Here is a 12,714-nt window from a genome sequence, read left to right as displayed (position 1 = left end):
CTCTCTGACACTGGCTGAACCATCCTGTTATTTAATCCCCCTCTCCTGCCTTGCCAAGCTGAGCTCTGTGGTCCCCACTGCAACCTGCCAAGGCACAAGGGTGCCAGACATGGTGCCCTAAGGAGAGTCGGACATGGTGGACCCTCATTCAGTGCTGGCAGGGCCACAAGGGTCGGCAAGGCATCACTTCCTGACAGGATGGGGAGGAGCTGGTGGCTCTCCTCACCCTTCCACATCTGCACATGGGTAGTGACCCTCAGAGTCACAGCAGTGGCATATAAACTCTGGCAAACCTCTGTGTGAGAGCAAGCCTGTCTAAGCATCTGCTGCATCCACTGTATCTGAAGGGATAAAGGATCTGTGCTGACTGGTGTCCAAGTGGGATGGAGCACTCAGATTATTAAATAAAAACCCCTGAAATAATAAAAAGGACCCCAAACGTCCCTCCTCTGCATCAGCATTCAGCAGAAAAACTGTTTCCTGGGCTCTCCTACAGGCCAGGGCAGCCCAGGGGGAGGCTGTGTGCTGGGAGAAGCAAGATCACTGCCCAGGCTGTGTTTATCAGCTCTGGCATTGCTCAGCGAGCACAGGGTTGGGCATGGCTGGACCACAACTGCTCTGCTTCCATTTCTGCCAGCGCCTGGTTGGACCTGGATCTTCACTGAGGACCTGGCCATGAGCCACCACAGAGCAGCCACAGCTCACCCAGGAGCACAGGGAACAGAGCTGACTCCTTGGGTCTTGCTGCACAACTGATGGAGGCCTCCAGCAGACACCCCAGGTTTCTTCTCCCTGGTGAGAAGGGCAGGAAGCTCCAAGGACAACATGAAGTGTCTCAAGGACCCTGAGCTCAGCCACCAGGCCCCACAGGGACTTCCACCTCTAGCACTGAGGTCCTTTATCACCAAAAATAAATACACAGAAGAAGCACCTTTTTCTCAGGAAAAACCACCCAACTAAACAACTAAACCAGCATTCAGCTTCTTGCCAGTAAAATTCCTGCTTTCCCTCCCTCTCAGCTCCCATGGTAAATGCATATTTGAAGAAACCAGGATGGTGTAGGATGCAGTTCCTGCACTAACAGCTCTCCGTTCCTGTTCCACTTCAAACCAAAAACTCCAAATCCTTCGTGCTGAGTCAGGATAACTGCAATGCAGCAGGATGGGAATCCCTCAAGGAGCTGCAGCCAACGCCAGAGACTCCAGCTGCTCCATCCTTCAACCCATCAGCACTGGGTGTCCTGCCTTGCACTCTGCCCTGGAGCAAAGTGCTGCAGCTGTGCTTCAGTTCCCCCAGCACCCCAGTGGAAACCCTCCTCATCTTCTGCCCCAGCTGCTCTTGGACCGTGCCAGCGGCATTTGGCTCCTGCCAAGGGACTCGAAGTAAGTGGCGCTCAGGGACTGAGCTGCATCCCACTGGGATAAAGCAGCTTGGGAGGGCAGAGATCAGACATGGTAAAAACTGTGCATTGGGAAGGGGAGTTCTGGTCCCCTGTGAAGCTCCTTGGCAGGATTTCAAGGCCAGGCTTGACTGAGTTTTGAGGAGGTTGCACGGACTGAGGGGATTCCCAGGATCAGCCCAGGCTCAGTGCAGAGGGGTGAGTGCTCCCCTCAACTGCTTTTCAGCCATTTGCTTCTCTCCTTCCCTGGCTGAACTGACCCAGGACAACACCAGGGTCGCTGAGCTGCTTCATCCTCAGATCCCAAAACTGGGTGAGACGTTGCAAGTCAGGGATCCCAGTTCAAGCTTGGGATCCTCAGTTCAAGCCTGTAGTGCCAGGCAGGTGTGAGCAGACATCCAGGGACTCCCGAGCTCTGGAGCAGTGAAGAGGCAAGCGCTGCCACTTGGGATCATCCCTTGTCATCCAGACTGCCAGGGATTAACTTGTCACTGCAGCAGGAAGAGCCCAGGATGTGTCTGTGGGCACCGAGGGGAGGGTAAAATTCCTTTCTTCCCCCCACAGTTTCCTTGCACAGGGGAAGTGCGGGGGCACTTTCATGCAGCACTTGCTTCTGAGAACTTTAAACAGCTAGAAGCTGGGGGAAATATCATCCTCTGAACCACAAACTATTCCTGGCATCTGCTCCACTAAAAATGAGCTATAAAAAGCCAAACTCATTCACAGCATAAAATGTAGCTCTGCATCATCATTGCTACAGGCTGGAAATTGTCTGAGGGGGTCACTCTTGTTGACTTCCCTAAGCAACATCTGTTTAAAAAAATCCTCCTGTAGTCAGCACAACTGCCCCAAGCCAAGCTCCTGGCTGACTGAGCACACAGTCAGGTTTGGGGACAGAGATGGGGCTCAGGGGACACGGTTGGGCTGACCCAAGAGACGTGAGTGTCACCCTGGCCATAAGTCCCAGTGCAAACTGCCTGCATCCCTCTGCACACAGCCTCACCGTGGCTCACAGGGGCGGGGGGGTGGCTGGGGGTGTGTGATCACAGAACCCCAGAAGGGTTTGGGTTGGAAGGGATCCTCAGGATCATCTTGTTCCAATGCCCTGCCATGGGCAGGGATGCCAACATGTGGAAAAGTACATGGGAAAAACAGACAAGGGTAAGCAGGGTCAGATACGACAGCCTGGGATTCCCAGCACCACCTCCAAGTGAAACTAGGAAATTACTCTGGTGACAGAGAATTGTACGATAAAATAACTTCTTTGGTTTCTTTCTTTAGAAAACATCTTTCACACATGGTATAAAAACAGGTAGTTAAGAAGTAATTTTCAAGCCAGCTGTACCAGTAAATTTGGGGCATCCTCCCCCTTCCTGTGCCTCAGCAGCAAATTCCCTTCTCAAACAGAAGCATGACAAAATAATGCAAGCAAATCCTCTGTGGGAAATACTGTTAAATGACTAAAACCCCCAACAAACCCAAACTCATACAGTTTGAAACAAAGCCAAACAGTTTTCTATAAAAGGGAATATGTTCTTCCCCAGAAATAATGACCCTGGATGCAGGTTTTTCTTCTGATAAAATATTGACCTGTGATGAGGGCTGGAAAATCAGTGATCAACACCTGGTGAGCTCCCAGGAGCTGCCCCAGCCACTGGCAAGGGGATGCTGCTGTTCACACATCCCATCCCATCCCATCCCATCCCATCCCATCCCATCCCATCCCATCCCATCCCATCCCATCCCATCCCATCCCGACCCAGCAGCAGTGACACAGCTGCCATGGAACGGTGCCACTCCATCGCTCATCTCTCATGCTGGTTTTCAAGTTATGTTTGGGAAGATGAATAAATTAATGAAGCCTCAGAAGATAAAAACCAAAACAAAGAGCACCCAAAAAGTCCAGTTCATGCTCTCAGGGCAGCTGGAAGCGCTTGCGGACCTTCTCCTCAATGGAGTGGAGCTTGACCAAGCGCAGAGCATCCAGCAGCTCCTTGGTGACTTCAGAGTCCTCCTCCTTCTTGTGAGTGAGGAAAGCCCGGAATTTCTCCTGGATGGCTGCCCTGGTCCATGGTGCCTGCTTCTTAGGGGAGCGCTCCAGGATCTGCTGCAGGCGCTTCAGCTTCTTGACGGGGATGTTCTGATACACCACAAAGTCTATCATGGCTTGTTTGCAGTCGTCATCTTCTGCAGCTGGTGGGGGAAAACAGCCTGGAGGTTAAAGGGAGAGCAGGGCACAGCCCTGCCAAGGCTGTCCGTGGGAGAGGGAGGTGGGGAATGTCCCAGGCCTGGAAGTGTTTGAGGCTAGGTTGGAGGGAACAACCTGGTCTAGTGGAAGGCTGAACTTCCTATCAGGGACACACCCTGCAGGGGGCAGTTGGAAAACAACATGTTCTGAAGAAAGTCAGTGTATCAATTCCATGCTCCTCCCCAATGGGGAATAGAAGAAAAGCCCAACTATCAAGTATTTACACATTCTTTTTCCTGAAAGTTTCTGTTTTCCCATGCAGATCTGTAAATCTGTAACAGGACTATCCCTATCACAGCTCCAGTCAGGGTGCTGGGATGGGACAGATCTGGCCCCAGCTGGTAGAAGCTGCTGGAGTGCATCCAGCATAAGGAATGAAAACAGAAAGAATTTTCAAGAAGGCAAGGCCAAAGGATTACTCAATCAGGGAGAGATTAGCTTAGTTTCATGCCATTGCAAACTGGGCACGATTTCACTGGTTATAGTTGGGGTGGGTTGAGCTCCACTGCTCAGGCTTTGCCTGTCTGGCAGGCTTGGTTGACAATGAGCAGGTCCCTGTGTGACTCCTGAGAGGAATCATCAAAAACTGGAGTTGAAAAAACCCTTCAGCTCCCATTGCTGGGGCCTCCTCTCTCTATAAATATCTGCAAAGGGCTGGGCTGGCTGCGGGGGCCGGTGCCTGACGCACGTGCTGCTGACACTGCTCTGACCTGGCCATCCCCCACCCCGGGACTGCATCCCACTGGTGACGGAGCTTTCCAGTCTCTGTGTCGGGATCACACTGCTGGCAGGGAACTCATGGTGTGAGTCAGGCTTTGTAAGGAGAAATCTCTGCACTGGTGGTGCCAGCAGAGGATGGAAAGGCAAGAGCTGCAGGTGGGGAAGCCTCCACATTCCCTTACCACAGAGGAAAGTCTTTCAGGGTCATGGGATGCTGTTGGAAGGGATCCACAAGGTTCATTGAGTTCAAGTCCTAGCTCTGCACAGACCACCCAAAACCCCTACAACCATGCCCTGACAGCTTTGGCCATGGCCACTTCCCTGGGGAGCCTGTTCCAGTGCCTGACCACCCTGTGGATGACTTTTATTAAAGCTCTTCTACCAAGCTTTGTCCTGATGAAAGAATGACATTTTTTCACACCAGAACAATCTCCCCTGGATGTGGTGAGGTCCCCATTGCTTTTCAGATTTTCAGGACATGGCACTGGATAATCTCATCCAGGCTCATTTTCCCATTAAAGGCTGGACCAGATAAATTTTCCAAGTCCCTCCCAGCCTGGGCTGTTCTATGGCTTTATATATTTTTGGAAGCTTAAGGATGAAGGTACACCGCCATCCAGACCAGTCACACGAAATTTCTTTCCCATGCCTGGATCCTCAGGGTAGAGCAAGTAGTACCAAACAGCTTCCAGCCTCACCTCAACTGGCATCAGGCCTTTGAGATGGGTTTGGGAGCCCTTGAGATGGTTTTTCAGTCCCTTTCTCACCCCCTAGCTTGGGAGGGAGCATGTTACAAAGCACCCTTGGAAAAGAGCCTTTTTTTCTGCCCTGCACCTGTTCTTTTGCCAAGAAAGGTTGAACCAGATGGTCCTTGAGGTCCCTTCCAATCTGGGATTCAGGTATTCTCTGATCTGTGCCCACTGGCTGTTTCTACCCAAGCTTCCCCCTCTGCCATGGCTCAGCACTGCATCTGCACCATGCACTTTTACACCTGAAGGGTCAAAATCCACCCCACACTCAGCTCTGATGAACCTTGGGCTCTGCTCCACTCAACTTGAACGAGACCAGGCTGTGGCTGCCATAAAAGCCACAAGGAAAAGGGAGTGCAGGAGCTGTGCCAGCAGCCAAAATGGGTGCCTCAGCTACCAGAACTATCCCTGTCCCAGCACTCCCAGCTGTCCCTGGTAAGATCCAGCAGGATTTCACAGTCAGCTCTTTGTTCTCGCTGTGAAGTGACTGTTGCTTAAGCCCAGCACCCTATCCTTGCTCTATGGGACTGACAGACTATTTTATCTGTAATTATTATTAATTATGGGTCACTCCATGCTTTTACAAGCCATTTCACCTCATTTTGCATCTAAGTAGGAGAAAGTCATGAGGAAGTTTGCCCTTGCCCTGGCAGCATCAGTCCTGGCACGCTGTGCCCATGGCTTACCTGATTCCTGTGTGCTGTTGCCTCCCCCCAGCCTGCAGGACATGCAGAGAGTGTCGTGGTACTTGTTGCCCTGCACGTTGGTGACCTTCCCCTGCTGCTCACAGTCCTGGTGTGGCTGGCATGGATTGGTGCTGGAGTTGGAGGAGAAGAAGCCGTGGGGGCACTCATGGCACTGGGTGTCCTCAAAGGGGGTACCTGTGCATGGGGAGACAACGGGACCGTCAGGGGACAAGCTGGCACAAGGGCAGAGGCAGCAGCTGGGGATGGTGCCAGACACCACTTGAACATGAGGGTGATGTTTTGGAAATGATCACTGCCAGCATCTCCCCTGGGAATTGCATGTCCTCACGTAGGGCAAACAGCAGCACTTCCCCCAGCCTTCTCCCAGGCCTGTGCTGATAAATTGTCAGCAGCCCACACACATGAGAGGACAGCAAGAGGACATCTCATCTGCTATGAAAAGGCCACCTCCCAGATGAGAGCCAGCAGCCAGGCTGGTGGCTGAGCTGCCAAACCAGCCCTTCGGTTCCCAGAAGCTCCTGAGCAAGTGAAAGTAAAAGTCTCTGTGGAGGTGAGAGCTCAACTGTCCTTGACTGAGCTGTCACTGCTCCCTCTGGCTCCGGGACAGAGCTTCTGTTCTGTCCAAGGATGATGGCTCACAGGCAGGATTGCACCAAGCAACTTTCCCATTCCCTGGGAGCAGAGGGAAGGGTCTGGGGCCGGGAGATTCCTCACTCCATTCGCCTTCTCTTCACAAATCAAATTGCAAGAGGTTTCTACATTGTTGCCACTGCCTTTAGGCTTTCCCTCAAGTCTGATCTTTCAGTCCCTCCCAACCCAGACCATTCTGTAATTCTAAGGCCCAGCCATAACCCCCAACATCTGACCCACTATTTGCAAATGGGAAATCCCAAAGAAGTTGGTTTACCCAGGGTGATTGCACACAGATCAAAGCCCTCATCCAACCCAAACACCAGAAAACTCTGCCTACAGCCCACAGTCCACAGCTTCCCCTTCCAGACACCAGCACTGGCAGGTCCAGGGCTCTGCCCACCACTCTGGACACTCAGTCCTTGCTGTGCTGTTCAGGTGGCTGGGCTGAGGTGCAATCCTCTGCAGACAAGAAGCCATTTGCAAAAAATAAATAATAATAACAAAAAAAAAAATCTTCTCCCTAAATAGCCAGCTTGCTTGCATGGCTCCCCAGTCCTAAAGCCAACCCTCCAGGAAAATTTAATGTTTACTTTCAAAGTGCTTTCCTGTAGTGCTTGGAGATCTTCTTCCCCCTTTGCTGTGTTACTGCGAAATAACTACTGTTTTGTTATGTTCTATAGAAAATGAAACCCCAAATCTCATTCATAAACATCAGCTGAAGACAACAGATACTTTCCCTCTGGCTGGTGATCCTGGAGCTCTTCCAGGTCGCACACGGAAGGACTTCAAAAGACTCCATATTTCAAAAGCCTCTCCACTTCAAAGTGTGAAGCAAGATTCTGCTGGGTTTGCTGGTGCTGCCCACATTGGTTTGCTGTCCCCTGCTATGGTTTCCAGGCAGAGCCTGGTCCTCAGTGACTGATGAGCGTACACACATTTGGAACAACTAAAGGACCAGAGAAATCTGGTCCTAGTTTCCTGGCTTCCCTGCTGGGGAAAGAGCAGGAAAATAAATCCCCTAAAATATCTTGGGATTTAGATCACACAAGGGGATGGAGTCTCAGACTCAGGAGTCAAAATAAAGCTGTTTTTGTGGATTTGGAACCTGGCTGTGTGTCCATTGTGTGTTTTCAACACAGCGTCTCCAAACTGCTCAATGAAAAACTACAAAACCAGACCCCAGAGCTGCATGCATTCACCAGCCCTGCCCTTACATCATCAGTCACCTTTTTCAGCCCAGATAATCAGCATTCCCAGCTCCTGGGCTGCCTGTGCAAGGAGAAGGGAGCTGATGAAGGACCAGGAGCAGCTTGGAGCTTCCCACCGGCCTGTGAAACAGGGACAGTGGCTGCTCCAGGGGTGGCCAAGTCACAGCCTGGCTCTGCCTGTTGTGGCAGGTGAGGCAGGTAACTGGGATTGACACATCCCATCAAAGTGTGCTGCTGGGGATTTCAAGGCTTTCAAAGTGATAGCTAGGGAAAAACCCAAGCAAATTCCTCCTTGAAAAAGAAGCAGGAGCACGCCAGCAAGGATGGCACTGTGCCAGTACCAGAGCTAAAAGGGAGTCGGTCAGGCTATGGGCAATCATTGGCTGCTGTCTTTGGCTGCTGTATTTGTCCTTGATTTTTATCTCCAGTGGAGATTTTAGGGCATGACAAGAGCCTTGTGAGGACGCCCAGTGCCCATCTGGGTACTTACCTGGCTTCACAACACCAGAGCCCGGCGGGCACTGGGAGTGCCTGATGCAGAGCTCCATGTTGGAGTAGTAGCCCTGCTGGCACTGGCAGGCACGGTTGTGCGTGGCATTGCACTGCTGCACCTCCACCTGCTTCTCCCCGCAGATGACATTGCAGTAGCGGCACTTCTCCAGGTAGTTCCAGTACCGAGTGTAGTGCAAATCCGGGCAGGGGTCGCACTTGGTGGTTTTGTCCTTGGAGCAGTGCCGTGCCACGTAGGTCCCCGGCGGGCACTGCTGGCAGGTGATCCTCTCTTTCGTCACAGCATCCTTCCACTGGTACGTGGGCTGGGCACCGCAGGAGAGCTCAGCCAGCAACAGGAGGAGAGCGGGGAACTACGGCAGAGACAGCGCAAAGAGCCCTGAGCCCATCCTCGGGCAGAGGCGGGAGCAGCAAACGCGGCTGCTGCTGTTACAGAACTTGTTACTGTTGCAGATACAAGAAATTGTTCTCCCTCCCTGTAATGTTCCCAGGGACCAGCGGCTGCCCTCCTTTGCCATCCCAGGTGACAGAGCATCCTACCCAAACCCATTTGTGATGCCTTCAGAACCCAGTTTCCCTCATTCAGAACTTGAAGCAGCACCAGCACATTCCGCTCTTTCACCCCAGTCAGTTCCCCAGCACTTGCAGTAGGAGACACCTTTGCAAACCAAGAAGCAGAAGGGAAGTTTTCCCAACTAGCAGATGGAAAGCATGCTCTCTAGGATCTTTAGCACTTTTTGGAAACCCAGATTCTCAGGAAAAGACTGAATCTCAGAGCTTGTTTATCCTCCCTTTCCTTTTTAAAGCCTGACAAGCAGCAGATCCATTACCTTGGACAGATGCCTCAGACTGGGCACGTGGCAGGATGGCATCGCACCGAGGGCTTCCGAGCGCCGGGATCAGAAACCTGGGGAGACACAGATGGTTTCTCAGGGGCTGCTGCTGGCTGGGCCGGACTCCTCCCTGCAGCGGGGCTGATAGGTAAAGGCTGATAGGGAAGGGCTGTTGGGAAAGACTGGATTTCCTCGCCTGCTTTCCTCCGAGTCAGCCCTTCCTCTGAGGGAGATGCCGGCTCTCCCCAGGGCAGGGACGGAGCAGAGCCTTATAGCGGCTGCGGGTGGGAGGCTCTGAGCACCCGAGCACCCACGCAGCTCCAGACACGTAGAATCGACCGGGGGGGGGGGGGCGGGGGGAGGGGGGAGGAAAGTCACCCCCAGCCCACCGCAGCCGAGAGGGAGCAGGAGCTGGTTGGGAAGCAGCCAAGGTCTCCCTTTCCTCCCTTTCCCTCCCATGCCCATTCCATCCTCCGGGACCGGCTCCGCTCACCGCGTCTCCGCCTCGCACCTCCGCTCCGCGCCGCTCCCCGCGGCCGGCAGCGCCTTTATAGACCGGCCCTTGGGAAAGACCCCTCTTGGGCAAAGGGAGGTGACATCGGTGCTCCATCCCGGCCCCCTCCACTCCATGCCGGCCCCCGATCCCCCTCTGCTGCTGCACCGGCTCCGCCTTCGCGTCCCGGCGCCCTCCCTCACCCGAGCGCCGCTTTCGCTCTCGTTTCTTCATTCGCTTCTAAAAGTGAAGCTTTCAGAGCAATCAAGATCGTTTAGCTGTGTGCAAGAAGGAGATGAATGGGATTCGCGCATATTTTTCAAAGCTCTCTGAGTTTTACAGGGGTTTGGTGAGGAATTGTTTTGGTGAGGAATTGTTTTGGTGAGGAATTGTTTTGGTGAGGAATTGTTTTCTGGCAAGGGGAAAGGCAGGGAAATTCCCCCTGAACGTTCTGTTCCCCAGCTGTAAAAGCCAAATAACTTCCCAGTCCCAGCAGTCACCTCTCGCTGTGAGGACACAGTTTGCCCCGTCAAAGGCAGCCCCGAGGGGCCGATTCTGGCTGGGCTTGCGGGGAGTGGGACCGGAGCTGTGGGAAGCATCCCTCGGGCTCTGCCCGGAGCCTTCATCCCCTCCCGCACCCTCCGAGGGCACTGAGCCTGCCAAAACAGCCCCGATCGCCAGGGCTTGGGCACTGCACTGCTAAAGCTGGCCCCGAGCTTCAGCCCTCTCCTTTCAGGAGCACCGAGGATGACACCAACCCCAGCTATAACACACAGGTACAACATCCAGCAGCTAAGGAGGCTTAAATCCCTTACAGGTGACAGTGCTGTAAGTCTTGGACCCCAAGGATTGAAATGAAAACTGAACTCAGCCTTGCAGGTCCAGCCTTGGCAGAGTGTGTGTGTTCCAGTGCCAGACATGGGACTCCTGCACTTTGTCCTGCTCTGTCTCACCAGATTCCCTCTGAACAGACGCTGGTGAATAGCCAAAACCAGAGCAAGGGCTCAAAAAGCAAGTGCAAGTCTCTGCAAGGATGAGGGAACCACAGTGAGGATCTGAGAGGATGTGGAGGTTTTTCTCCTCAGGAGTCAGCAGCCAGCTCTTGCAGATCACTACAGAGAATTAACAATTCTGCATCTGCCTTCTGTCTCTTCCCTCCAGCTCTCAGCTGCTGGGGCTGCAGATGGAGAATCTCATGGACTTTATTCTGAACACTCTTAAAGATCAGACCTACAAAAGCTAAACACACCATCCACCAAGAAAATCAAACCCAGTTCTCCACTACCCAGAAGAACAAGGAAACACCAATGGTCAAGAGGAATTCAAAGCTCCTTCCAGTAAGGTCAGTTTCCACCCATTTTGGTTAAAGAAAATCCTCTGACTCCAGCAGGAGCCAAGAGGGGTCAGTACTACGGCAGGGCCTGGGCTGTGTTTATTTGCACTTTACACAGAAGAGATGATGGGCTGATTTTCACAGGCCACTCTAAAGTGGTTTTCCATTATACTGCTTGTTTATCTTTTTTCCTCTGTAGCTGTCCAAAGTAATCCTGATGATTTGTAACACATTTTGACATAATCCCTGAGCAAAGGACTGCCAGGATTTTGCTTCGTCAGTGTGCATCAGCTCAGTAATTAATCAGCTAATCTCCCACCCCTGCCCTGGCACTGAGGCACAGCCCCTTTACATTTTTTGGGTGAAACTCACCACTGGACAAGACCCAGGAGAAAGCCCTGCTCTGGGCTCACCCAGCTGGAGAGTTTCAGTGGGATCCCTCTGCCCGAGGTTTCACCATCCAGGAGCCGCAGAGCGTTTCCTTCTCCACAGGCAGAAACACAATTTCAGTTTTCCATCCCTGGATTTCACATGGAACCCACAAGGTGTATGAAACAATAGCAGGTGGTTACATCCTGAAAGGCACCTGCTGGCAGCCCCTGTGTCCCAGCCATGGCCCTGCTGGGATGGACACAGTGTGCTGGGAAACTCCTGTCTGCAGCACTGTGATGCCTCACCAACAATTATTTTTGTTGTGAATTTGATAATGACAAAAATGTGTCAGATAGATGCTCCCAGAGAGTGAAACACCATGTTAATGGGACAGAAGGGGCTTCCCCAGACTCCAAAGAGTCTGGTGGAATAATGACCTTCGATTAATCTTGTTCTGTCTGTTCTTTTGTTGGTCCCACAAACCTCCCAGAATGGGTTTATGTGTCACTGCCTGATTACCAGAAAGCAACAACACAAGTCACTACTGATTCTGACCAGAGGTAAAACAGGAAAGGAATTCAGCATCATATTACCATGGCTATGACTTCACTTCCCCATACAGGGCATAGTTTCACACTCCAGGGTGTACAGCAGCACCACCTTCCAAAACTACTCTTGCAAAATAAGGCTTCTTATTATATTCATAGAAAATTCTGTAAAGCAAAGAAATCCCTCTCTTCCCATCAATAACCACTTTGCCAGTCAAAGACAGGGCTCATCTCTTTCCTGATTAAACATTTTGCTTTGCTTGCTGTTTTCGGTCTCTTTTGTGAGTCCTTTCAGGTTTTTCTGGGGGGAAAAAAAACCAGCAGGAAGGGTTTGTTCAATGACACACCACTAAAATTTCAGACAATGTTCCAGGTCTAGTCATAGCACCGCAAGGCAGGGGCAATCAAAAAATTAGTATTACTTCCGTCATGATCTGTAAGCCATGTGTCATTTGCTTCTGAAAATCAGCAAGGAGTGTCCAGGATGGGCTTTTGTCCCCCCAAGCATTCAGTAATTTGCATCAGTTCCTCTAAGCACCTAAAGCAATACAGATTTTTCTGAAACAGTTTTTTCACTTTCTGTTCCTTATAATTAATTAACCATCCCCGTCTTTCCTTATTGTAAATTCAACAAGTTTCCAGATGACAGAATAGTCCTGACTGCTGGGGACCCTCTTCTTCAAGGTATCACAGGATCACAGAATGGTTTGGTTGAGAGGGACCCAAAGCTCATCCAGTTCTCCCATCTCCAGCAGCTGCTAGCATCCATCAGTCCTGCCCCAGCCACTGACAGCAGGGATCGATTCCCAGATCCACTGCAGTGCAATTCCCACTGCAGCAGAAATCAGCACCAGAGCCACCCCAAACCAAACCCATCTGCACTGGCAGATCTGCTGGTGGGACACTGGGCTGCTTCAGAGCTTGTCTGGGTGGGTTCAGCCAGTGAAGGGCAGTGACTAAA

General features: G+C 52.0%; 1 protein-coding gene across 3 annotated transcripts; it reads right to left on the bottom strand.

Annotated features, from left to right (window-relative positions):
• Positions 1-3,167: 3,167 nt before the first annotated feature.
• TNFRSF6B (TNF receptor superfamily member 6b) lies at positions 3,168-9,745 on the bottom strand. 3 transcript variants are annotated; one of them, XM_088064600.1, is made up of 5 exons: positions 9,704-9,745; positions 9,005-9,081; positions 8,155-8,527; positions 5,803-5,997; positions 3,168-3,592 (listed from the first exon to the last, which is right to left on the bottom strand). In XM_088064600.1, exons 2-5 carry the CDS (start codon positions 9,044-9,046, stop codon positions 3,315-3,317), a joined length of 888 nt encoding a protein of 295 aa, XP_087920726.1. In that variant the 5' UTR covers positions 9,047-9,081; positions 9,704-9,745; the 3' UTR covers positions 3,168-3,314. The 3 variants fall into 3 exon arrangements, with proteins under 3 accessions (XP_087920726.1, XP_087920725.1, XP_014109537.1); XM_088064599.1 differs by lacking the exon at positions 9,704-9,745 and adding an exon at positions 9,501-9,534; XM_014254062.2 differs by lacking the exon at positions 9,704-9,745 and adding an exon at positions 9,204-9,269.
• Positions 9,746-12,714: the final 2,969 nt, after the last annotated feature.

The sequence above is a fragment of the Pseudopodoces humilis genome, chromosome 19, assembly GCF_049639895.1.
Source record: "Pseudopodoces humilis isolate 2021_Gansu_Grassland_sample_001 chromosome 19, ASM4963989v1, whole genome shotgun sequence".
NCBI classification, from domain to species: domain Eukaryota; kingdom Metazoa; phylum Chordata; class Aves; order Passeriformes; family Paridae; genus Pseudopodoces; species Pseudopodoces humilis.
Note: the sequence above shows the minus strand (reverse complement) of the source record. Positions and strands in the feature narration are given on the sequence as shown.

Coding starts and splice junctions, on each gene's coding strand:
- TNFRSF6B (XM_088064600.1), bottom strand. CDS start 9,046: ATGCCATCCTGCCACGTGCCCAGTCTGAGGCATCTGTCCAAG. Junction 8,528..9,004: donor GTCTGAGGCATCTGTCCAAG/GTAATGGATCTG, acceptor TCTCTGCCGTAG/TTCCCCGCTCTCCTCCTGTT. Junction 5,998..8,154: donor CTCTGGTGTTGTGAAGCCAG/GTAAGTACCCAG, acceptor CCCCATGCACAG/GTACCCCCTTTGAGGACACC.